Genomic DNA, 26,871 nt, shown 5'->3' on the forward strand with positions numbered 1-26,871 from the left:
AAGGTGTCCCTGCCCATGGCAGAGGATGGGAATGAATAATCTTTAAGGTCCGTTCCAGCCCAAACCATTGTGTGATTCTGTGGTTCTGCAGTGACAAATTTCACTGACAGATGCCCTACTGGTTTTCTTGCTGCAAAGCTCCCCTCTCAGCTACTTCTTTGTTTTGAGTTTTTAAAAAATGTTCTATCACAAATGTAAATAATCCATTCATAATTAAATGACTTGTTTCCATGGTTTCATATTTTACTGTGTATGTACAGCCTACCCCTGAGCCCACAGGTATTTCCTATAAATACCACTTTTCCTATTTGGAGTGAATTACTGTAACTTCTGTCTTTCAGTCAACCATGTAATTTTGATAACTACCAAACCTAACAAATTAATCTGCTTGTTATGAGTAAATAATGTACCCATCAAACTGTAGAAAAGGAATCTTTCATCTATTGGCTGAGGGTGAATTTTCTTCATTCTGGAATTGGTTTCTCTACGTGTATTTTGTCTCCTGTGTTGTCTTACACTGGTAATAAATTTCTAACTGCAATTGGTTTAATGTGGAGTTTAGTGTGTATGTTGTTTTTCTTCCTGAGAAGTTGCAGATATTTTGGGATGAAACTATGTTTGCAGTGACTGATGAGAGTAGGAAAATGAAATTGAAGTTTCTAGCAGATGACCCTTTAATAAGATGTATGTAATTGGATAAGACTTGCAACAAATATTGGGCATCTGTTGGTTAACATGGAAATAATGAAGAGAAACAGGAACTAGAAAAATCTTATATTAGCAAAACCTCTTCAATTTCTTGATATAATAGCATGACAGAATGGGTGGGTAAGATTAAAAAACCCAACCAGAATCCTTTGAGAAAAGTGTCCAAAGAAATTCCCAGTTGGTTTTATTAGCAACCCTCATGTGCAAAAGGAGCTGAACCTTCTCTTTTTCCTCTGTATCCCTTAAAAATTTCACCCATACCTTTTGAACCTGTCGTAAAATTCTTTTTCCTATCCAACCCACCCTTTTGATAGGTTGAGGCAGGCAGAGAATAATTAGTGACAAAACAAACCAAAATAAGCTGTGTTTTCTTGGAATGGAAGGTCTGGAGGCCTCAGGGCAGGGATGGCAAGCAGCTGCTGGCTCTTGGTGAGCTTGGAGTCATCCAAAAACCTGGAGAGAAGAGGAGGGGAGAGGCTTGTTGCTACAGATCATGAGTGGCTGTTGTGTGAGGTTTCCTTCTGACATAACCCCATCCCCTCCTTACAGCCTTTGCCTCTCCCAGTGGGTCACTGTGAAGGGGCAGATGAAGTAACCTGGTAATCATCTCGACTTTGGAGCCTTTCAGCTCTCCCAACATAATTCTCCAATCAGGATTGTGTCCAAACAGGTATTAAAGGAAGTTTATTTCCTGTAGTTCAGCACTTAGGATATGGCTCTGTTCATATTTCAAACAGCTTGTTCAGTGTCATCCTGGCCTCACTCCTTCCCATCCTGAAGAAAAATAAACACCCTCTTTTGGCAATAATGGAATCAGTGTGTGGATTGTGTTTGCTGGCAAGTAAGGTTCATTAATTTTGTTAGTATGTTACAAGGTTTCTCAAACACAACTGAAAGCCTGGACTTAAATTCAAAATATACCAAAATACTTAATGTTCAGCTCTTGGCACTCAGATCTGGCATTTCACTTGCTGTATTTGTGTCCTTACAAATCATACTCAAGGGAAGTGTTTTGGTTTACAGCCACCAGTAGCTCGGTATCATTAAACTGTGAAGGGCTGAGAAAAACAAGCCATAACATCAGCAACAAAATATTCTGTGTTGTTTCTAAAGAAATGGTGAAACCTTCGAGCTGTAGCAGTGTGTGCTCTCTGTATTCCATCAGTTTTCCACGCTTGGAGCTGCGAGTGGGTTCAGGCTTTGCTCTGAAGCGCAGCACAGGCTGCGTTAAATTGACCGTGTGGGTGATTTAACGTGAGGTGAAAGATTAGGGAAACACAGAAGTCTTTCAGAGGTTTGTCTTCAGTGCATGGGGCATCTCCTGACCCAACAGCGGAGTTTTCAGCTTGGTTGGCAGCGAGGAGCAGCTCTGCCCACGGCAGCTCCCAGAGCTGGCCCTGAGCTCGGTGGATGGAGCTGAACTGGAAGGAGGGTGGTGTGTGGTGGTGACTTGGCTTGTAAGAGCAAAGCCAGCACAGTTTATCTGGGTGTAAAGAAGATTTGCTCACTGAGGACCTCATCATTTTTCATGCTGCACGATGGGACTGTGGGAGACGGTGCCTCACCGGGGATTTTCCAAGAGCTCTTTGCTTTCTGTTGGGGTCCAGAATTCCAGCTGTGTTCCAAAACAAAATGCAGTCCAGCAGCTGCATTCTGGAGATGGGTTTCATTTCGTATCCTGTCATTTCACACAGCCTTAAAATATGAACAGCCTGTGCTGCTTCCTTCTGCTCTCTTCCCCAGCCCTTTATTTTGTGCTGGGTGATACATCAAACTGAAGGCAGCTGCTTTATTTAAGACATCCCATTTCTGCAATTGGGGTCACTGCTGAATTAGTTGAAAAAATCTGAGGAACTGTTCACAAAAAACCACCAAAAAACCCAGTGCTGGCCTCTCCTATTGTTCTTTAATTGGAAGAGCTGTGCTATTCCTTGCTGAGGTGCTTGTACACAGCTCCAGAGCAGATCAGAGCAGCCCCCAGAGGGGCTTTGTGGCCAGGCTACAACGTGTTAACAGCAGCAGGTTTTTAAACTGAAGTGAATTCCAACTGCAGAAGTGATATAAAAAGTCTGTGATTGTGGGTCACCTTTTTTTTTTTGCTGGTACAAGCTCTCAAAATAGCTCTTCCAGCACCGTTTTTGATAGATGACTTCTGGGTTATTATTCATTTATAAAATGGGACACCTCAAAGGAGGGAGATTAATGGTTTTGTGAAATGGTAAAAATGACTTTACATAGAAATGGTGATCTCTGTCTTTTAAAAAGTAGATCATTAACAAGTAGATTGAAACAGAGTTGAATACTTCATATTGCATGAAATACTTTAATATTTTGAAATGCTTCCTCAGTTTGGCAAACTTTGTGCTGCACTTTTAGCAGAATAAACAGTATCATATATGTTCTTTTTCCTGTAGTGGAAGGCAGAAATGACAAATCTACCATAATACATATCTGAATATAGCATTCAGACAGATCTGAATATATTATGTGAGGTATTTTACTAAATCCAAACTCTTTTAAAAACGTTTTACATATATCTGCAGGTATATATTTATACTTTTATCCCACAGGTCTGCCAGAGTTGTTTGGGTAAATGTAAATGTCTATTCCTTCCCTGCCAGGCACAGGCTGTATTTGCACACTGTTGTAGATCTTGCAAAGCCAGCTTACCAACCACATCCATCTGTTTTCTACTTAGTGTAAAGGAGTTAATGACCTGAGTAGTTAAGACTGTCCAGACGATCTGTATAATCCTTTCCCACAAATAAGATAGTGTTGCAGTTAACTATTACTTTATCTCAGATTTAAAATAAATAAATAAATAAATAAACAAACAACAAAGGTCTCATTTCTCTCCTCCACCTGACTTTTTTAGTCTAAATGGACTCGACCAAATAGAAAAAGAAAAAAAAAATCTGCAGCAAGGTCAGGTGTATGAATTTGAGATTATGCAGGCCAATTACTGATGAGTAGACCTGGAGCTTAGAAGTAGAAATCAGCCCTAATTTGTCAATATTGATTTGCTGTAGTCTCTAGACCCTGATTTCAGGGGAGGTCTGAGGAGGTAGTTGGAGTTTTGCAGAATCTGCGGTGAAAATAAAGGCAATCCACGAGGTGAGCAACGTGTGGGGCTGCCCAGATTAGTGCTGGGAAGGTGCTGTGTGACCTGGTGTTACACAAGAGCTTTAGGAAGCTTAGGAACAGGTTAAGGTGATGGGCAGAGAGGGTTGTTTTCCTTCCTAAGGTTGTTTCCTTCCGAGCCTGGAGCACACTGCATCTCGCTGGTTTAGTCAGGAGAGAGTTGTAAATGCCAGGTGGAAGGATTGCATGTAGCAGTTGTCAGTGTTAGCCTGGCTACTCCCCTGAGACAGCACTTTCTGCTGCAGGGGGTGAAACACTGGCAGAAAAACAAGCTGATGTGTTATAAATTATATATGTTGAAAAAGTTGTGGTAATGCAAGTTTTAAGAATTTAAAAATTCCCCCTGGATTCAGGATTGCAGTAACAGTCACTGCTTCTGACTTGTGTTTGGGTTATAATCTACAGCCTCGTTTATATTTAATAGAAAGGCAGTTTTCATTGTACTTTTACAAGTTATAGTGTGTTCAGAAAAGGAGAAAGGCCAGTATTGCTACATCTTGTATCTTAATTGTTATTCTTCTTGTTCTGGGAATATTCCCTGTTGCTGAGTTTAGTCTATTCCTAGTAAGTGTATTTAAACAGTACTGCTTATTTAAATAACAAATGGAGCTGGCATTGAATCGATTGGTCTATTTTGAGGCAGTACCCTATGTCTGTTTATTGTAATTGCTATATTTAATCTTTGCATGAACCAACACGTGCCATGTGACACATCCATTCATTGCTCGGTGGTGTGCAGGAAACACCAGTCAGGCAGTGATATGGGCCCCTTGGGGAAGTTCTGTGGCCTCTCTGAAAATGCAAAGCATGTGGAACAGCAGCCCAACAATTACTCTGTGCTCTGAGCTCCCGTGGAGGCCCTGAAAGGCCTCTGGTACCCTCTGAGAGTAACACAGAGAGGATTTCGTGCTTCTTACACTCCTGTGGTGGCTCCTTAGTCCAGTTCAGAATCAATTCTTGTTTAAAACCCAAAAGCAGAAGCCCAACAACAAATATCGAGTGTACACACAGTTGTTTCCCCGTTGCTGCCAATGAGGCCTCTCTGGCTGCTTCCTTTAGAAGAATCAATACTTGAAACCTGGAAACAAATTTTGTAGCAAAACACGTGTTGTGGTTGGGAGCTAATAATGGCATGACAGTGGAGCCACAGCTCTACAGATCACAGAATCAAGTGGGTTGGAAAAGACCTCTGAGATCATGGAGTCCACGCAATTTTTACAGTGGTTAATACTTTATAAATCCATCATTTGAGTTGGGAGAGTAGTCTTGAGCACCGGCACGTCATGATATGGTGTGGTGGGAATTTGTTCAAAGGTTGGACTTGATTGTCTTGGTGATCTTTTCCAACCTTAATAATTCTGTGATTGCAAAATTGAGTCAAGGATGACTCAAAAAAAACCAACCCTCACTTATTTCTCTATAGTTGGTAACTGGCTGTTCACTTTGACTCTCAGGAATATATTCTCTCCACCCTTTGGGTTTGCACCTTAATTTGTCTTACTGAACAAATGAGTGCTGGGGTGTAGTAGAGATGTTCATATCTCATCTAACCTGTTGATTTTCTTTCAAAAGTGGGAGCATACAAGTGATTTTTCAAAAAAAAAAAAAAATCAATTGACCATTTCTCATAATCCCTAAATGCATATGACTTTTGTCTTGATATTTTTCCTCGGAATGCTTGTGGTTATGGAGCTCTTCAGAGAGATTGGCTAAGTGATGTGTGGGTGACTGGGGCTCAGCAATGGCTTTTCTTCTTTATGGCTCATCTAATAGAGGAGATTGCTTCTATTTCTGTTATTTATCTTTGCAATATCTCATTTCTGTCTCATCCCTCCATGCCATCTATGAAAGCTGCTCGAAACAGTTTTTTTGGGCAGGTATCTCCAACCCAACAATATATCACGATAACCTTTGCACGTCACATAATTTAGCAAACAGTTGGGGATTTACAGCAGTCTTGTAACTCTAAGTGATGACAATACATATATATTATTAATAACAACCTGTTTCTTCTCAGCATTGTGCCTGGACAGAACAGTGTTGAATAGAATGAATTGCCCTCCATTAGGTACCATCAATCCTACGAGTCATGTCGTGCATCTTCTGCTTGTTTGCTTTCAGAATGCACTGAGTGCTCCTTACCACATTCCTCCTTGTTTTCCTGCTGTCCATTTAGCATTCTGTGCTCTCTGCAGCCCTGCTGGCAGGGTGGAGGGCAGGGAGCAGCCTGGTGGATGCCACATGCCAGCAGCCAGCCAGCAGTTGGTCTGTTTTTGCAACACAAGGCCTGTTTTGTTCTCTCCGTCCCTCCCTGGGCTGCAGGGAGAGGATTTGTCTCCAGCAAGCCCAAAGGACTGAAGCTCACATCCATATTATATATATATATACACATTCACAGATCAAAATCATGCTGTCAAAGCATGAAAATACTTCAATAATTTTCTTTTTAATTTTAGCTGTCAGCCTCGAGATGCCACTTTGCTCTCGAGCTGCTCTGCACGGCGTGTGCCAGCTCCCTTCCACTTGCATCATGTTAAAATGTAAAGCAACACATTTTCTGGCAGCCTCTGCAAAGCAGGGCAATATAACCTTCATTACATGAAGGTGGTGAACATAATGTGACTTCTTAACAGCTGCAATAAGTGATGGGGAGCTCTTAACATCTTTTCAAAACAAGTAACTAGTGAGAGGTTATTTTTCATCTCTATTGCTAAAAAAAAAAAATGACATGTTATTTTAAGCAGATGACATTTTGTTTGCACTTATCTGAACCAAGTAAATCTTTACATGAATTCTCCAGATCTGTGTTGCTTTGTGAAATAAACTTGAAAAACTACTGCTAAAATGCACTCTAATGGCTGGATTTCTACATGAAGATTTGGATGTTAAATTTTATGTGTGGAAATGATGGCTGCTGACAGGGGATTTCATTTCACCCTCTTTCTTTTCCCTTTAGATTTATGAGTCCATGAGAGTTCCCTATTCTATTGTTTATTTTTATGTCAAACTATTTGGTTCTCTTTTGAGTCTTCTCAGAAGATGAGAGAGGACTGATGCATTTGGATCACTTCCTAAGGAACCAAGTTCTTTGGAGATAAATAAACCATTACAAATAGAAAATAAAGGGAAAAGAGTTCAGGTTGAGGTGCCCACATTAATCAGCCTGTTATTAGGCTGAACAGAAGTTCAGTTTTAAGAGCTCAGTAGTGAAAATTTGATAATCAAAGCCTTAGCAAGTGACTGGTTTCGAGGTGCAGCCCGAAATCCTAAAGGACAAATCTCTCTGGTTTCCTTATTTTGTCAGCTGAATTGTAGTTTCACTGCAGCGTGATGAGCATCATTTCCAAGGAAGTTAACAGCTAAAGTGCAGAGCCACGGAATGAGGCTGTAGAAAACAGTGGCCCTGTTCTTCCTATGTCTTTACCTTGACGCTTATATGGAAATAAAAACAAGGTCGACATTGTCTCTGGTTGAATGAGTTCCTTAACCATGCAATGAGAGGCTGCCAGCTCAGAGATAAGATGTGACCAAGGTGTTTCATAAATCCTGCCCCAAAGAGATGCCCAAACATGCAGAGTTTCCATAACATACGTTGCTGAATAAAGGCAGTGTTGGAGTAGCTGATTTGAGCAGTAGGCTCCATTCTACAGATTTTCTAGATTTTCCCATAGTATTTCTCAGAACCTTTGGATAAATTATCACATTATATTTTGCAACTGTATGATCACTGCATACAAAAGTAATTAGTTAACTCCTTTGTTTTGTGAAAGATATACCAAGATATTTTTTTTCCTGCATGTGGTTTGTTCCTGCAAACACAAATCAGTCTTTTGTCTTTGAGAGTGGAAGGTTTGGAACCAAAAATACCATTTGAAAGTAAAACATGTTTCAGCTGCAAGTAATATTAATGGTAATTGCCACTTAGTGATCTTTCAGTTGGTAGAAACAAACCATCAAAATGATAATTGTAGGATTCGTTGGGCTTTAGACTGATTAACAAACCAGACAACCAAGTGGGCAGCAGACACTGAGCCAGAACTCTGGCTCATGTCAAGTCAGCAGAGCTTATCTGGACTCAGTGGAGCAAAGCCCACTTTATTCCGTTTGCCCAAAGAATAAACATATGCCATGTCAGAAATAGAACAGTTGGGAACAATTGCTGCATGGGATACTGATGAAAAAGAGCTGGAGAGAGACAGAAGGGTGATTAGAGTTCTTTAAAGCTGGACGGGCGACTTAGGGATGTGAACGAGGCCAGCCTGGCATTAGGGTGGAATTGTGGTTGTACCCTGCAGTGACAGGCAGGGCACTTGAAAGCAGCTTTCTCAGCTCTTCATTAGGTGAAATCAATTCACAGACATTTTAAGTGGGAAAGAGAACTGTTAAAGTTGCCTCGTGAAGTGAGCTCTTCAGAAAAATTGAGATGGTTTATTACGGTTTCCCCTGAAGTTGAGGAAATTCAGTGTTTGCAATTGTCAGTTAATTCAAATCTATTTTATTCTTTAGAAGTGTCCTTTGAAAGAGTGTATTTATATGTGTTGGAAATGCAAAATTTGAAGTATACAGGGAATGCATTATCTGTAAAGAAATTGTGAACTGCTTCTGCATCACTTCATTCTGCTCTCCTGACTCGCTGCTTGATGCCGTGGTGTTTTTAGTACAAGAGCTTCTCAGCCTCAAATCTCAATTGTTCTGTTTTGTTGAAAAGTGGACCAATTTTGAAATACCTGAACTAAGCTTAACATTAAGGAAGAGCCCATAGTGAGGCTGAAAAGCTGAAATAATGACTTCTTAAAGTAAGCACACTCAAGCAAATTGTGCCTTTTATGTGGTTTGGAGGTACCTGTACGGGACAACCTATAGCCTCGGTCCCATGACATCACTGAATTAAAATAAGCTTTTCTTATCTCAGAAAGAAAAAGTTCTTTGGGATCATTCATAAATTTTACATTTGCATTCATACTGCCATCAGGAGCTCATTTTCTTTTCCCATTATCTCCTGCCATCCCGTGATAGGAGAACACTCTGTTCTCTGCAACAGCCTTCACTCAGAGCTTTGGTTCCTCACAGAAGTAATTAAAAAGTAAAGGCTTTGGATCTTTGTAGAGACCTGCACCAAGGCATTCAGGTGAACAGATCCCACAAAATCCAAGGATGGGTTTCATTCCAGCTTAACATTCCTCACTTCTGCCTCCTGCTCTTGCTGAGTGCACATTGACAGTCCCTGTGACAGGGATTTACATTCAGGAAATGTGGCTTCACAGAATTGTCATCCCACACTATATTCAAACACTGTGGGCTGCTTTAAACATTAAAAATGTATCATTGTATAGAGTCTTTTGTTTTTTAAATGTGCATGCTTATCTCCTCTTTAATTATAGTGTTTACTTGGTGTCTTGTATCTTATTTAACACGAGGCTCTGCTTTCTTTCCTTGACTTACAGGTGAAATATTTGACTAGAAGTTTTATTTCCTCAGCAATTATATTTGTTATGAAAGATTAAAAAAAAAAACCAACGCTACCAGACCTGTGCCATTCTAACTGTTGGTTTCCCTCTTCTTTTTTTTAACCAGTTTGCTGTTTTGTGGTTCATAAGAGGTGCCATGAGTTCGTTACCTTCTCTTGTCCTGGGGCTGACAAGGGGCCCGACACCGATGTGAGTACACACATTTAATACATCATTTTACACGGTTTTATATTGTTATACCCATGAGACTGAATGACAAACAGCATCAATAGGTCCTTTATGGCACATAATTGAGTGGGTTTTTTATAGTTCTGAGGCAAATATGTGTGGAGATCTATTTTTGATAAGAAAAGTAAGAATGAAAGTGTGACCAGGGATGGTTTCCTCAGAAGGTGACAAGCCTGAGGCATTTACCCAGGCATGAAGTCAGCATTTGATTTTGTTTGCTTTCTGTTGGATGTATTTGATGTTAACAATTCCCAGGAAAGGCTCTGAGGCATTTTCTGAGCTTTCTTCGTATCCATCTTATCTCAAGGTGTATCTTCTGAGCTGTCTCTGGTCCTTGTCTCTCTGCACACAAGGATCTATAGCTCCAATTAAATGATAGTTTAATCTCGAGCCAGCTGGCTTATCTGAGATAAGTTTTCCTAAGAATTATTGCCGTGTTTGAGCTCGTCTGGCAGTCTGGATTCACCCATTCCATCCTGCTCTGTCAGTACTTCTCTGTACACGTCGCATTTTTGGTCAACAACCAGTCCTTCCTTTCGACTGCTCTGCCTACATGGGCAGACACATGTGCAGGACCTGGGTGTCACCCTGCTGAAATAATGAACTCAGCTTGTTTGTTCACAGAAAAAAATAACAATTTCTCTGGGTTTTATAAATTCCACTTTACAGTGAAGTAATTTAACATCTGCTTATGGGAACAACACATTCCAAGTGTTCTTTGTCTGAAAGGCTCTGTTTTGTTTCTTATAACATACTCATGCTCTAGATTGTAGGCTATTATCTGCTCTGATGAGATGCACCAGAAGACTTTTCTTACTAGGTTTTAATGAGCTTCCCATGAATTGTTTCAATATTCCAACCATGAGGGCAGCCAACAATATATGGGCAGAAGCCACAAGGGGTTTGGGAAAATTTCAGATATTAAAAAGTTCTCTCGTTTTTTAAATTCAAATACAGGGACAGGTTGAAGAACTGAGAAGAATTTTTAGAAGTTGAATTTTAAAATATTTTACATGATTCAATTTAGGTGCATAAGAAAAGTGTTTAAGTCAGGAGTGTAGTTATCTTGCTCAGGTTCTCCTGTTCAGCTGGTAGAGATTCTCCTATTAAAACAATCATAGAGGCAGCAGCAAGAAACCAAAATTATTCTTGGTACCCTTGCTTTTCTGGAAGTTGTTGAATTCTGTAAGCTTTGGAGTGTGGCTGTTGTCTGTGTCTGCACAGTGTAACAGTTAAAGCCATCTTTGGAATTTGGAAGCTGTGGATTTGAAGTGCTTTGAGCTACGGAAAGGAAAGTGCAGGTGGCAACACCCACCTTCTCCCCATCCTCTGCTCCTTTCACCTGAAGTTCAGAAATGAGAACACACACATGTGTGTGAGACCATTGAATAGAATCTGTTCTGTGACAGGTTGTTAATAGTCTTTAACATTGCTGGTGCATTTCGTGATTTGGGTTTTTTTGGCCTTGGTGATTAAATAAATCACTCTAATGCCTTAGTTTGGTATTTGGGTTACCAAATGATCATTTTCAATATTTACACAGAAGCAATAGCTCAAAAACACTTTGAAGATTAAAAGCAATCAGAAAATAAATATGTTTTATTAAAATTGTGCTACGTTAGTAGGTCCTATTACACAAAGAGGATTGGAGAATGTTAGACTTTAATTTACTGAAATGTTTGACTATAACATCAACCCTTTTAAAATTCAGAAACTTATTCCTACACCAATTAATGCAAGCTTTGTTCTGAAATGCAGTGTGCTATAAAGCTTATCATAATATTTAGCAGGTTTAAATATTAAAACATCCTTTTCTAAATTACTCCATGCAGGTGCACAATTGATTTGTGTACTCAGATTCTCCAGTGGCTTTGCATGATGTAACCTTTCCATTAATTTGAGAGTAATATTGTCATTAATAAAATTTAATTTTCCAGAGTAATAATTATATAATAATAATATTTATTGTGTATTAGGATATTGTTACATTATTGTGTGCTGTACTTTTAATATAAATGAACCAATCCTTGCAAATACATCATTAGAATAATTGTCAGTTAAAGGGTGAGATCAAAATATATCTTTAAAATAATGCTCTTCTAAAAGAGAGAATTGAACTACTTAAAAAAAAAATCGTGTGCAGAGAGACTTCTATCGTGGAGTTGTTTTCAGAGCTCTTTGTAACATTTTTGGGCTGCAGCAATCCCCTGCAGGAAGTGGAAGCTCCACTGGCAGTTCCAGTAAATAAATTATTTTTATTACCTGAGAACTGCATGCTTTAATAAAGGTGAGTGGAAGGGGGAAAGCTGAGAATGAGCCTCTTTTGGCTTTCCTCAGACTCCCTGAAATGTGAGGTTGAAAGGGCCATGTTTGTGCCAGAAGGAAAATAATACTTGTGAATGAAGTGGTCATCCTCGACTAGCAGTGAAATGATGGTGTCTGGGGAACAATATCCTGTTCCAGCGAAATAGGAATTCACACAATCCAAAAATGTTACATTTCCTTAATGCTTGGCAGGGTGTGAGCTCCGGTGTCTCAGCAGAACAGCAGCTCAGGAAGTTGTTTTCCCGCTATCTAATGGCTCTCTGGGGTTCGAATAGAAATTATTCATCTCCTTTTTGTGGTGATGCTGTTGAGGACAATTTAGCAGCTCCTGCTGCTGGTGTCCTCTGAAGTCACAGGAAGCATCATCACCAGTTCAGAGGCTTGCTTCTGGAAGGTACTTGGTGTTCATAAAACTGTTTTAAGTCATCGATGAAATACTTTGGAATTTAGGTAAATGAGTGAAAAAATGTAACAGCAGCCTCAAAAGTTGACTGATGCTGCAAGAAGCTTTAAGACATGTTTAATGTTAAGGAATAACTAATCAAATTTCTTTCAAAAGGATGTTTTAAAATGGAGAGTTAAATATTTGTTAATGGAATGCAGTGACCAGAAGGTGTCTTTGAACTCCTTATGATGTATTAAAATGTTCCTAATTTCATGCTACATATAATTAAAAACAAAAATCAGGTCAGTCATTTAAAATAGTGTTTGACTGTATTATTTTTTTCAGTACAAGATTATAAGACTTGGAGTGCCCAAGAACTCAGAGGTCATGGCCTCTGGATCAGCACTATTTGCCTTTCAGCTTGTAATAATAGGGAATCCAAAGGAGGTATATACACAGAAATTACAGAAATTAAAAAGCGAAAATATTCTTAATGAGAGCGAGTGAGTGTGCAGTCAAAGGATATGAAATCTGACTGTGCTTAGGGAGTTCTTAGTGTTTAAGGAGCTGGGAGAGAAGGAATTGGGAACATCCAGATGTTTGCTTACGCAAAATGAACCAGCAAAGCCCTCTCATCCCATTGGCAGGGTAAATGACCTCCTGGATGTCAGAGGTGACAGATATGGAAGAGATTCTCAAGTCTATAAGCCTCTTGATACTGAAATTATTTGGGAGCTTTATTATCTTAAGCACATGAGAAAGCTGAGTCTAAATTTGAACAACTGTGAGGTTCTGTGGGATGCTGCAGGAGTTGGGTGTTTTCATCAGTGGGTTGGATATTGGGATGATGCAACTCTAGAGTACAATATTTCAGGGGTTTTTTTCATGCATTGTGCCACAAATTATTTATCACAATTCAGAAGGGAAGAAAAAAAAATGATGTGAATATAAAATAATCTCTGATCATGAAGGCTCTGGTGCAGAAGAAACTGGAGCAGGTCTTTTAGGGGGTCCTAAACTCACTGCTGGCCAGCAGTGCCCCAACCGTGCAAAGATGTGCTATTTCCAGCAAGGATATGATAGAAATTAATATTCCATTTTTTCAGAGATGTTTTATGCAGAATTCTCCAGCTCTTCATTTGGAATTTGGAAAAGAACTAAAACGTTAAAGGCCTTTAAAACAAGACTTGGAATATTTTTTCCTTGTCTCTTAAATTCTAACCAGGTCTTGAGCAGGCAGCTTGTGGCAAGGGAGAATTAACTCCATAGCAGTGAAGATTTCTAGGTATGTGATGAGGAGCTGTTGCAATGAGTTACCAAAGGGAGAAATTAAGATTTTTGTGTTGGGGTTTCTCTGTACAGTGATGCAAATATTACTCTGTGCTCTCTGAGGACCGTGGGGAGATGTGACATGAGCCCTGTAAGGCTCCACCTTGCTTTTCATTGTATGGTTTCCGTGTTTTTAGAGTTGGGAGGAGAAAAAGTGACCCTCCAAATTTCAGATGCTGGGGGACCAGTGGGAAATTTTTAATTTGTAAATGATCACCTACACTGTGACAGCAGCAGGTTTGGGTTTGGCCTCAGGCTCAGAGCAGTGCTGACACCCACATTTACTGCAGTATTACACTGGCATTTATAGCTGTGGCTGGGAGACAAATGATCTGAAGGATCACCTCTGTGCTAAGCAGGAATAAATGAATATAATTAGGCTGATCTGGAGGGTTTAGTTGCCTTGACCAGATTTTTTTTTTCTGTTCGGTTCCAGGTAATGCTGAAATATTTCTTTTTTTAAAATTTTTTTTCCCCACTGGCCTTTATTCCTGCTTCCAAATTATGTTTACATGTAGGAGGCTGGTTTCAGAGCAGAAAAAGAGAGTTGCTTTACTAGTTTAGAGAATTACCAAAAAATAAAAAAAAAAAGAGCAAAACCCAAACCAAATTCATGGAAAGAAAAGGCAGTAACTGGAAGCACAGTATTAAGACTTCCTGTAGAACTAGTTAAAAAGGGATTTTAATCAGAAAGCTTTGCAGTCATTTCCCAAGGATAATGAAATGCAGCAGCAGGGCTTGTCTGATTTGCTTTTAACCCTTAGGTTGTTTTTATTATGAAAAGCAACTGTTGTCAGTGTTGGACATCACGAGAGACAGAACAACAACAAACATAAATTAGTAAAATATTATAGAATCATTTAGGTTGGAAAATACCTTAAGGATCATCAGTTCCAACCACATACCAGTAAGGTTTAGGGGCTTTTTTATTGCTAATCTGAATTTTGAATAATAGGCAGTCTTTTCCCAGAAGTCTTTTTTTTTTTTTAAGAAAATAAAACCTTCTCACTTCATCATAAAAGATACACAAAGGCAGGAAGATCTGGCAAGACACAGCTCCCTGCTTGCCAGATTAACAGAAATGTTCTCTTGAAAAGAAGGTTCTGTGAATTTTTGGAAGTGATTCTTAAACAGCTCCGATGCAATAAATTTTTTGAGTTTTCATTTTACACCCTAAACAATGAAAATATAAAACCCCCTCTGTTTACAAATTGAGGTACCAACTCAGTGTGTTTGTATGGCTGTGTTTTCTAATGATGAAAATTATTAATCCCGTTGACTCGTGTTTAAAATATTCCTCACTGTATTACTACTGCCCTTTCCCCAAAAGTTAGCCCTAGGCTGCCAAAATCAGCGAGACCACGGTCAGTGCAGCAAGCTGATGGAGAAATGAAGGATTCATGCTGGTGGTCACCATATGTCACCCTGTGCACCTCCTGTTCCTCGCCATTGCCAGGCCCTGCCTGTGTTTGGGAAGGAGCCCCTCACCTGCCGTGGGTGCTGTGCCAGCGCTCAGTGCCCGTGCCCGGTGTGATTACTGATCCCCCCATTCCTCCAGGGGTGCTGGGGCTGCTCCTCCCTGGCTGCTCAGGGCTCACCCAAATGACTCCGCTGAAATAGCTGGAAGCAGCTCCACGGGGTTACTTGAAAGCAGCTCTTGTACTGGAATGTGTTTGCATTTATCATCTCCTGGGAGAACATTTGTACCTTCTATTCCTAAATTAAAGCACAGGCTCCTTTTTATTGCAGCTGAAACGGCTTTTAGCTACAGTGAATGAACCTCAGTAAAAACAGAATTAAATTACAAAGGAGCAGGTTCATGAACTTTTATACCTACTTGTAATTCCCACCCTTTCCCATTTGCCCTGTAATGCAGTCTCCAAATGGACTCTCTGTCCGTCTGCAGAAGGTGCATGGAAAAATTTTTCCCTGCAGTACTGAAAGGAGCTGAGTGAATGCTCTCCTTGTACACCCACAGGTAGGAAACCCACGGTGGGTGGCTGCCCACACACAGTGTGTGACTCTTGTTCAGCTCTTCCACTGCAGCCCTTGAGCCTTTCAGTTCGTGGAGTTTGTACCTGAGGCATCAAGCGTGGAGTTTATCTGGGGTTTTTTGTTGTTGTAGTCTCTGAGCTTGGAAAGTTCATGGCTTTTCAAATCTTTTTATTATAAATAATAAAACTTTTATCTCCCCAATCCAGAACAGTGCAAATGCAGAGTGAGTAATAAAAGTTAGACTTTATATTTTTCTTTTCTGGGCATTTGCTCTACAATATACACTAAAACATAGGTGATCCTGGCAAGAGTTAATCATTGAGCAGAGTTCTGCTGAGAGTTTGGAAATGTATATAAATGATGAACCTAAAAATATCTGTGATTTTCATAAGTTAGCACTGCAGAACAATTAGGCAGTGGTACTATAAAAGGAGAACTCTCAGCAAAGTTATTCCCAGCAGTAAAAAGAAATCTTGTCCGTAGGGATCCGGTTTTAGTGGCAGTAACTCCAATGGCTGCAGGGACTGCTGGGTGCTGATTTCACCACCAAAACTCTTTCTAATTCCCCAAATGGAAGTTGACATTGTTCCAACAGCCTTTATTTTCCAATTCTTAAGAGTGTATTGAGTTGTGCAGTTTAAGTTGAATATAATTATTTCCTTGTCAGCTTATATTTACCCTTGGCAAAAGTCCCTCGTGTCAACCTTTAATCTGTATGTAAATGTGGTGACACGGTATTGAGGTTTGGTGGGGGGTGGGGAGGAAGAATGCTTAAGAATTACTAATAATCTATTTTGTTACATGAGATACCATGTGCAAAATGTACCATAGACATTTCTGTCACCACCCCCACGATCACGTGGCTTTTAAAATTACAAAGTGATTATGGCACACTGAACTTATTAGCTAGAAGAGACATCAACAGTCACAGACCACTGAGAGAACCTTGCAGGAGGCTGGTTGTTTTTAGCACTGTCTGTTTGTTGAGGTGGCAGTTCTGAGGCCAAAATTAGATGAGATCTTAATTTGGAATAAAAGGCGTGGGTTAATTTGAAAAGCTCTGTAGATCCCATATGCCACAAATAATTGTGGTGTGTCACCAGAGATGCACCTATCCCTGAATTCCTGGGGGCTCTGTCCTTGAGGTGCTGGGACAAGTTTGCTCCTCAGTGCTGAGTTAAACTGGTGTAGCCTCAGTTTTTTGATGTAAATCACACAGCTCCAGTGAACACCTCAGGGGGTGGGGAGGGAAGAACAACTTGTACTTACGGGAGAGAGCAAGTTCCTTTTATCCAGGTGTTTTGACTGTGGAACAGAGGGGATGAAAGAGAGAGAGGAAAAGCAAGGAGTGGAGGTGGAGACACATCCTGACTGGGAAGGGAGCTGCTGCCATCCTTGGCCATTTGGGCTGCGTTTGTCTGAGTCTGGAAAAGCACAAACAGGAAGAGTTTCATTTCATTCTTGGCCGTGCTCTTGTTGTTTTCCATGATTGGAGTGATAGTTTGAAGACATGCAAATAGTTCACAGGTTTTTCTTCAGCCTTTGGAGAAGATGATAGGATTTGTCTTCAAGTAGCCAGTGGTCTCAGGGAACACGTATTAGGTGTTGTCCTTGGCACAAAATATTCTCTCATTTTATAATTGATTTTTTGTAACAGCCTAATGAGACTTGATGCAAAGAGATTTTAAACCAGTGGTGTATTATCTGTGCTGAAAACCAAAATCCTGATGCTTCTGTTGAAGTAACACTATGACAATCAAGTTCCCTTCCATAATTTGATTTTTGCTGTTCCCTTGCAAATAAATTAACTGTAGCATGGCCCTGTGTAATTAATGAAGCTCAGTCCTTAAAGTGCCACTGATCACTGGCTGAGCTCCTAAAGTAAAAGTAAAATCATCTCATAAATTCTGGTAATGAGAACTTAATAGATAGAAGAGTTAGAGATTGATTTAGTCCTTTTTTCCCTTTGTCCCCACGAGAAGGGTACCTGTTGAACTGAGGCAGGAAAGAAATGTCTGTGTTGGGGAAATCATTGTCATCTGTAACAAAGGACCTTCGGGTCTGTTCCTATGGCAACAGGAGCATCAGACCAGCAGAGAACGACCCGAAAGGAGATAAAAGACTCTGTAAAAATAGTTATAAGAAGTGTCTGCATAGGTTTGGCTACTTTTCTTTCTTTCTTTTTTTTTTTTTTTTTTTTTTTAAGAAAGAAAAGTAGCGAGAACTTGGAGGTTTTTGAAACCTGGTTATTACAGTAGCTATTTAGGTTAGACCTTGTTGGCACTGAAGGACTTGTCATGTTAATCTTGTTCCACCAAGTGAAATTTAGTTCTCAGTTTTGAGGTGTAGTGAAGGCAATGCTCTGGTTTAATATTATCAGCTGGAACAGGAGTTGAAATCCTCTGGTGTGTTCTCTTGTCATCCTCTCCTGATCTGCCAGGAGCTCCCAAATGCCTCTGGCTCTGAAAGGCAGGAGGAATGAAAATGCTTTGGGAGAAGCAGAAGCAAAAAATATAGAAGGACAGTAAAAAAAAAAGACAAAAAACCCAGAAGAAATTAAAGCAGTCCTGTAACTTTTAGGAGAAATGTATAATCCCTCAGAGTCTTGTTTAACATCTGCTACTTGTCTCTTTGTGTGCCAAGAGCATGATTGGACCATTCATGAAAATAAAAAGAACTCTGCAATCAACAGACTTTGTTCAATATTCCTGCACAAAGGGGATTTGCCATAGATAATATGAAAGGCTGGGGTTAAACACAAATGAGTTTATATTTAACAGGCTTCATTTAGAATCTGCCACACAGAGGTAAAATTAAGAGAAATAGAAACACACATCCCTGCCTTTTTTTTTTTCTTTTTAATTTGCTGGGAGCACATTGAAATAGAGAGTAGAGGGGTAGAAAATGTTCTATTCTCCCATTCCAGACTAATCCTTTGCTCCTCTGTGAGAAGGTACAGCTGTTTACTGATCTTACAAGCTCAAATCAAATCAAAGTGTTTCCCAGTGCTTTGTATTTGGCAACAATAAAGCCCTGGGGTCAAATGAGGAGACTGAACATAGACCTGAACTACTCCAGGCACCCTCTCAAGGAGCTTCTATATCTAAATCAAGTCACTTTAGTGACATAATAGTCCAGAAAAGGCTACTCTAATAAAAGTTTATTTTCAAGTAGTTCTAAAATAAATGAGGAAAACAGTGCCATTTGAATTTTTTTTTCCACTTTTGCTGTCATTGCTCTGCATTTTATTTTCCAGTCTCTTTGCTCCTGTCACAGAGTCCATTTGCTCAGGTTCATTACTGCTTGTTTTGCCAATACAAGTTGGGATACACTCCAAAAATTTGGGTTATTAGTCGCTGCAATAAAAGACCAATGCGTCTTAATCAATGGAGAATTCCAAAAATTAGACATTTCCTGAAGGTGGAGTTCAAGAGGATCACATCTAAAAATCAAGTTTTTCCTCATAAGCAGCAAATTTTTTTAGTCTCCTGAGACTGTCACCCATGAAGAGATCTGTAATATGAGATTTCTTTTTTTTTTAATTAAGGCCTTTTGGCAAAATTTGCCCTCCTCTAAAGAGAGTATGGAATTCCTCATCCATACACACAGATATTGTTAATTTTCCATTCCGGGGTTGTGTTCCCCAGCAGAGTCAACAAGAGCTACAAGTAGGCACTTGGTGCTTTTGAAAATTAGGTTAATAAATCATAAACACCTCAGGTGGGAGTGTGTTCTGTGCTGTTTAAAATCTAAGATATGTGCTGTTTGCCCATAGGCTTTTTCTTATGCAGTTGCATGTCTATTGGTGCCCAAACATCCTCGCATATCTAAATGTATTTATGGTGCATACACGTTTAAAAAGCATCAGAGTTACATTAATACCTGGGTGGGAAAAAAACCTCAGGACTGCAGTTTGTGTGGCTCAGCATTCCAGTTTAAAGAAATCACTTATTTGTCAGGGGAAGGCTCGATATGAGATGTGAGCTGCTCTGAACTGAACAGGCTGGAAGCTGAGTTTGGTGAAATGGGCTGAATGCAAAGAAGTGCCTTGGAAATCCAAACAGCAAAGAGAAATTCAGGAAAAGGTCTTGGAAACAGTGGGTTCCCAGGCATTTCCAACGTTAGGACAAAATTTGCATCTAAGTCAGTGGGAGTCTTCAGTGCTTAATGAACTGTGCTTGATTTACAAACTTGGTATTTAAACTGTTTAACACAAAAATAAAGAGTATGTAAGATTTGCAACGACAATAAAAACTGGGAAGATGCAAAATACTCCGTGCTGCACCCATTCCATGCAGAGCACTCAGGAAAATGTGGATTATTCAGAAATGCTCAGGGCATCTCTTACAAACTTCCAGGCAGAAAAAGCTTTGGCTTTGGTGGTGATGGCACGAACTGCTGCAGAAATGCTGGTGAACGGTGCCTATAAATTCAGATAAAAAATTTATAGTTCATTTAGCAGGAAATGGAATAGGAGATGATGCTGTAGTTTAGGGTGTACTCCTGCAGTCCTTGGGATTTGGGAAGCTCAAATAGCCACGATAGGGAGAAATTTCTACTGCAGGTGTTTTCTGTGGCAGAACTGTGTGTGACCACTGTGGTCCCTGCTGCAGTTTGTTGCAGTAAATGTGCCCATAATCACCATCTATTTTGCCTCAAATACAGAGTTACACAGTCACCCCATCTTTTTTTTATAAGCTTTGCAGCTTTTAGATATATTTTATTCATTGTGATTGAGAGATGGAGGTGTAAATAAGGCCAGTGGCAGGAAACTGTTGGTTCCAAAAACTTACTGGAATAATAATATAAAAAAGTAGAGTAGGAAAAAACTGCTTTAAGTGGATTTCTCCAATATTCTCAGCCTAGTGCAAAATCATCTGAGTACAGCTAGTTTTTAGAAGTCTGTTAATGCTGTTCAGACTTAAAAGATGATGACTTAAAAATGAAGTCTGTCAATAAAGGCAGAAAACTAAGAGGTAGTAATCGAAAAACAAAGGAAAAAAATGAATTATGCCCTTCCTAATGATACTCCTTAATTAAATCTCCCTAATGGATGGGTAGAATAATCTATTTAATTGTAACTATAGTTTGTGATAGATTACTGTGCCTTATTGTATTATGTCTCTGTAATGAAAGAACCAGCTTTACTTTCGTAACAAATTTTTCTCAGAATGCATTTTTTCAATTTCCCCAATTTACTTGTCGTTCATACACCAACTTGTGAGGTTTGTCCTTATTCTTCCTAATGGGACTGATCTTTTGTTCCTTTTGGTAGAAAGAGATCTTGCCCCAGTTTCTCAGTTGTGCAGCAAAGGTTTTGGCCTTGTGCATTTTCAAGTATAGGCTCCTGTTTAATGATTTCTCCTTGACTGGCATGCCTTATGTTGAGATGTTCTTTATCTACAGCCTAATTAAAGTAAATCATATACCATCTGTGCCTAGTTCAATTAAACTGAATTGGACAGACTGACCTCCTTAGTGCTCTTCAAAGCACGTTGTTAGTCTGTACAGTCCCTTCAAGATATAGCTGGTTACCTCCTGAGACAGCACTTGCTGTCTGCTTGGAAAAAGTTAAAGGAAAAAAAAAAAAAGCCAGTGTTTGTGGAAATGAAATAAGAATGTCCATCTTTCCATTTAAAATAAAATTTAAATGAGAAGGAAATGGTAGAGCCCCTGGGAGGGCCCATCAGGTGGAAAGGAGCAACACAACCGAGGTACAAGCAGTGGTGGACACACTTCTGTAATGGGCATTTCTGCTCAGCTCTTACTCTTTTAGACCTTTGCTTTGGGGTTTTCCTGGTTTGTTTTTTAACTAAGTAGTGTTAATGTTCTTGTTCCATACCTGTGTTTTCCCTTCTTCCCTATCCATGGGGCTCCCACGGAGTTTCTGCCCCGACCCTTCTCCCATCCCTGGGTGTTACCTCATTTAAAGATGATGAACATCATCTCCTCCACTGCTGCTGTTTTTCTGGTGCTCAGAAGTTTGTCTTCAGAGCTCTTTGGGCAGGTGGGGGTCTCTTATATCAGGTGTGAAAGGCCCAGGGTGCTCTTCCTACAGACAGGATATTTTGCTTGGCCAGCAGATAAACAGGTGCATTGCTGATGTACCATGACTTGCAATTGCTCCATCCTTAATGCTTCAAATGATGGGAAAAATCTGTAAGAATTTAAGTATTTCCCAGGTAACTTTTCTAATGGCAATTCACAGCATTGAATTATTCCATTACATCTGTGCTTTAGGTGGTGTCTTAAGTTTTAGACCTGTTTGAGACATTTCTGGGCATCTCTTCTTAATTAGACAGAAGAAGATAAAACCAGTAAAGCCTGGGGACTGCTGACAGGTTTTGAAGTCATGACCTGCCTCCTCTGGCATTGACAGTGAGATGTAAGAGCTCTTTTCTTCCCTGTGTAAGTTGAACTAGAATTTTGGATTCTTCTGCTGTGATTAAAAGGACTTCACTTGACTGGGCATGGATATTTTCCTGAAGTCCTTTTCAGTGTTTGTTTGCTCTCTTTAATTAAGTTTTTAACACAGTCATTTAACCTTACCCTCCTGAGCCCCAGGTCTCATCTCATCCTCAATGAGTGATCAGGAACTCATTTTTAATACAAACCCACTATTTTTCCCTTCTCTGTGCGTGCAGATGGTGTTTCATTTCTTGCTGGAAGTGCTCTCTGCAGAAGATGCTGCCAAAGTGTCTTCATTAACTGGCTGGCAGAAGTTTTGAGCAGTTGATCACCTTTCCCTCAGATGATAAAATCGTTTTGTCTGGCAAATCTTTTAGATTTTTTAGTGGCCCTCAGAGTCCCTTTTCATCTCTCTTTGGAAGAGTGAGAACTGCAGCGTGCTACAGGTCTTGTCAACAGGGCTGAATTTCCTGAGATTCTGGTAATAATATTCACGGTTCATGCAGGAGAGCGAGTTAAAAGTGGAAAAGACAGTGACATTTTATTTTCTTCAGATGGAGTTGTTGTAAATAACTGTTCATCAGACTTAAATAACTGTCACTCTTAAGCAAACATGTCTGTAAGAGCATGATTGAGGCTGAAGCACTTGGTGACCTGTCCTGCTTTCCTTTGGGTTTTCCTTTGGGATATTCACAGTCCTGACCTTGTATGAACTTGCTGGATCCAGAACATCCTCCCAGATTATATCCTGAGACGCTGAGACTGTGCAATCACATTCCACAATTTTCTTTAAAACTTATTTTAATGACCTTTTAAAAGAAATTGAATTATTCTGCAGAAAAAGAAAAAAAATTCTTTGTGTTTGTGAAGAGAACAACAGAGAAGACAACCAGTAATTTTTGTTTGGGTTATTTGGGTGATTCAGTGAAGGCTGAAGGAGCATCTGTTAAGCAACTTAAAATTTGAGACAGCTACAAAATTCTGCAATAAAGAGGAAAATTTAATTCCATTATAAATATATAAGACGAGAATTTACTAAAGCTTGATGTCACTGTGAGCAAACTGAGTTTGAATTCGTTAAGAACTTAATAACAATCGTCAAGTCAGTGATGAAACATTAGCAAAAGCAGCCTTTTCATATTAGCCCAGGTTTTGTTGAGCTTGCACTCAAATGAGTCCTGCCTTGACCTACAGTGACCTGGGGACAGTTCCCAATCTCCTGACCTCAAACCCATCCCACACCCCCCGTGTTGCAGAGCTCTCTTTGCCCTCACAGAGCACTGTGGAAATAAAAGGTCGTTGCTCCTCATCTTCAGGAAATGTTTATGGGGATAACATTTTCCATTTGGAGATTGGGAGAGTGAGTTTTCTAATCAAGGAGAAAGTCAATCCCTTCCTTTACAAGGGCTCCATTTGGGTTATTAAAGTGAGATATTTCAGGCATTTATTTTAAGGCCACATGAGAAGATTGTAGCTCTGAAAGATATCGAATATTCTAAATGAGTCTTCTAAGAACTTCTTAATTCTCAAGGGGCAGATTAATAGCTTCAAGCTAAAATATTTCAAAATAAAAAAAAAAAAAAGTTTTATTCCAATGAGTTTCTTGCCTCCTTAAAATAACCCAGCTGTGAAACTGGAAGTATGTGGTACTAAGTGTTCTTTGTTCAGAGTTTAAAAATAATTCAAAACCCCGGGGATCTGGAAGCAGATGTCTGCTTCAGGAATCATAAAGTCCCACCAGCGGGAGGGTCCCCTTGTCAGCACACTGACTCCACAGTCGTGTGGCACCCGTTTATTGACAGAAAAGTTTCTTCTTCCCCTGGTTAAAGCTTAGTTTTCAGAGCTCAGGGCTTTGGTGGTGGTTTTTGTGCCTCGTTCTGTGTGCAGGGGGTGCTCACCTCTCCAGCGTTCTCAGCCAGGCCCTGGAAGGGGTTGGGTTGGAAAGGACAGGCTGTGCTGGGGTGGGAATGGAGCAGAGGAGATGTCCCCTGCCTGGGGGACAGATCAGAACCCTGGAGCATTTGCTTGCTGCCTGAGGAGGTGTTAGACCTGCTGTTGGCTTGGTGGGCACTGGGAATGTGCAGTGTTGGTGTTTCCCTGGATGTGTTATCTGTACCCTGTAGCACAATGTGAGGAGCTTCAGAACCTTCCTCCCGAGCCCCTTGGTGCGACATCTCCGATTTTCTGCCTAATTTTCCTGTCTCTTACTTCTGTTCTTTGTTCCTTTGTCGTATTTTTTTCCCCAAACAATCCCAGCACGTTCGGTGTCTCCAGGCAGATCTGCCCCTCTTTGAACCGAGGAGTTCCCTTTCAAATCAATGTTGCCGTTTGATCCTGCAGTTCCCCAAACAAATTACCATTTTATTGGATTGACTCCTTATTCTAAACTCTCCATTTCATGATGCTCTGGGGATGGGGGGTGAACTGGTAATATTTGAACACAAATATGTGGTTTATCAAGGCTTACAGAAAGCTTTAGGGTAAGGATTTATGTTTCTTTTTCGTTACCACCAGACTAATTAATACTTTCCTGTAGTGCTTGTCATCCACAGCTTTTGTAATTGTTCATTTTTTAACCTACAGTTTATGTAAAGACAGTTATAATTGTATACATTATTCTCTGGAGAGGAGGTTTTTAAACATGCAATCTTAGTTTAGAAGCATTCAGCATTCATATTGTGGGCATTATTTCAGTCTGTGCATTCAACATCTCTTCATTTAACAGAGAAAACTTGGATTTGAAGAAGTATTTACCTGATTCTCTGATTGAACAGACATGAGAATGTTATTCTGTTGGGTTTAATATAGTTTCTTAGTACAGTCCTGAGGCAGGCTGAAAATAAACTGTTACTTAATTGTGCTAAATAATGATACGTAATTTTTTGGGAGGGGAAAAAAAAAAACAAGCTGTTTTTTTAAACTCTTCCTAATTTAGGCCTTAAAAAAGTCCCACATAAGGTTACCTATTTTAGGAGACACTAGAACATACCTGTGCTGATGAGTGAGTGTTGGGCTTGAAACCTCCTGCTCGCTGCCAGCTTGAAAAAGCAGAAATGTTCAGGTCAATAAGAAGGTTGAGCTGCATCTGGAGCAGAAGTCACACCTAAATAATATATATTTTGACAGAGCAGCTGGTAGTTAAAGGAGAAATGATTGGATAAAGTCCCACGTGCAGTTTTAAGTCAGTGCTTTTTAAGGGGCACAGGCAGTGAGACCCAGCTGAAACCCTGGCTGGAGATGGAGTAACCATCTCATATATAATATGAAAAACCAGTGCACAGCTCTGGGACTTTAAGTTAATATTTCTCCATCACAAGAACTGCTTGATTTTTACTTATGGAGCGCTTGGGAATTGTTCTTTTGGCAGGGATTGGTTGGATGAGATTTCAGGTATTTATATATATATATATATATATAATGCAGTGTTGTACAGAAAGTAATAAGGAGAGAGGAGAAAATCTGACTCATGATATCTGTATTTAGTCTGTGAAATAAGTGGCTCAGTGGTGGTAGTTGCACAGATAAATGTCATATTTAATCAAACCTGCTGTAATTCTTTTTCTCTTAGTCATAGATACATCCTGGTTCACTGATAGAGGGCAGTTCCACAATGTAAAATCTCTGGACAATAGTTCAGTGCCTTCCAAATGAAATTGTTTTGTTATGGATTAAAAAAAAAGAAGGTGGGAGAGCTTTATTTTGCGCTTTTCTGATTTATTTTCGAGCTTCTAGAGCAGTGATTAATTGCAAAATCTTCAAAAAAAAATAAAAAACAAAACCCCTGGGTGTGCCAGTGTAGCTTCTGCCCTGGGAATGTGACGTGGCCTGTCAAAAAGCAGGTTTGCTGTGACCTTTGAGGCTGCCCAGATGACTCTGGGAAAGGTTTCCACCGTGTCTGGCACTGACTAATAAGTTAACTGGGTTGTGCTGAACTCCCTTGTGCTGCTTTTCTGTCGGACAATTTATTCTGCTGCTTGACAGGCTCAAAATCTACTCTTGTTTCAAAAGATCTTGTGGATAAAAGTGAAATTCCTGCGGTACTAAAACGTGTCTAAATGCTTTAATAGAGCTTTTCCAAGAGATCATATAAAACAGGGAGCAGAATGTGCCTGTATAAGGAAAACGCTCCACTTGTTCCGGGTGCTGCCACGTTATAAATAATAACAATAAATATTAATGCTGTATTTCTGCTTCGTGTGCTTAAACTTTTATCAATGTCTGATGAGAGCTCTCCTCGTAATGTTGCATTCCTGTTGCAGAGTAGCCTTATTTGTTTTGCCTGACGTGAAAGATGTAAAAAATGGAAGCGATAGAACAAGACCATGCTCTGTCACACTTAAAGTGGCCGTGGGAGTTGAATGGAATGAGACTTGATAAATTAATGATGCAAAGTGCTGAAGGAAAATGGAGAAGTGATGAATGTAAGTAGAGAGGTGCCAATCTCTAATGCTGTGATTGATGAGCCAGGCACAGGGGTAATGGCAGGAACTGTGGGCAAGTGAATGGATTTGAAACAATTGGGCGAATTTGGGGCTAAAAGTAACCCTGGTTCCTAGAGACACATTTGTTTTAACCACTTTCAAAAACATGTTTAGGAAAGATAACATTATCTTCTAAATGTTTAGCACATCATCATGACTGTTTTTACATTGTAACCCCATGTTATATTTTACTGCAAGTTTAATTTTACTTTTCTGACTTACTGAGAAACTAAATTTTTGTTTGAACTTGGACTGATGTTTTTTCCCGGGTTTCAATTCATTGCTTCCTGAACGATGTGTTTTTACAGATTTGTGTGCCAGGTTCAGTCAGAGTCACCTTGCTCACAGTAACCCAGGGGTTGTTTAGTTGTTTAGTGCTAAGTGGGACCCTGTCGCAGTGCTG

The 26,871-nt window shown here is 39.8% G+C and overlaps 1 protein-coding gene across 2 annotated transcripts in view; it reads left to right on the top strand.

Annotated features, from left to right (window-relative positions):
• The window catches only part of PRKCA (protein kinase C alpha), a 136,568-nt gene that overhangs the window by 44,831 nt on the left and 64,866 nt on the right, over positions 1–26,871 (top strand). For both annotated transcript variants that reach the window (XM_050318994.1, XM_050318995.1), the window contains exon 3: positions 9,424–9,506. In XM_050318994.1, coding sequence (XP_050174951.1) covers positions 9,424–9,506 — 83 coding nt within the window. The remainder of the gene's footprint in view (positions 1–9,423; positions 9,507–26,871) is intronic.

Source organism: Myiozetetes cayanensis, unplaced genomic scaffold, assembly GCF_022539395.1.
Source record: "Myiozetetes cayanensis isolate MyiCay16 unplaced genomic scaffold, myiCay2020 scf22, whole genome shotgun sequence".
Classification (NCBI taxonomy): Eukaryota; Metazoa; Chordata; class Aves; order Passeriformes; family Tyrannidae; genus Myiozetetes; species Myiozetetes cayanensis.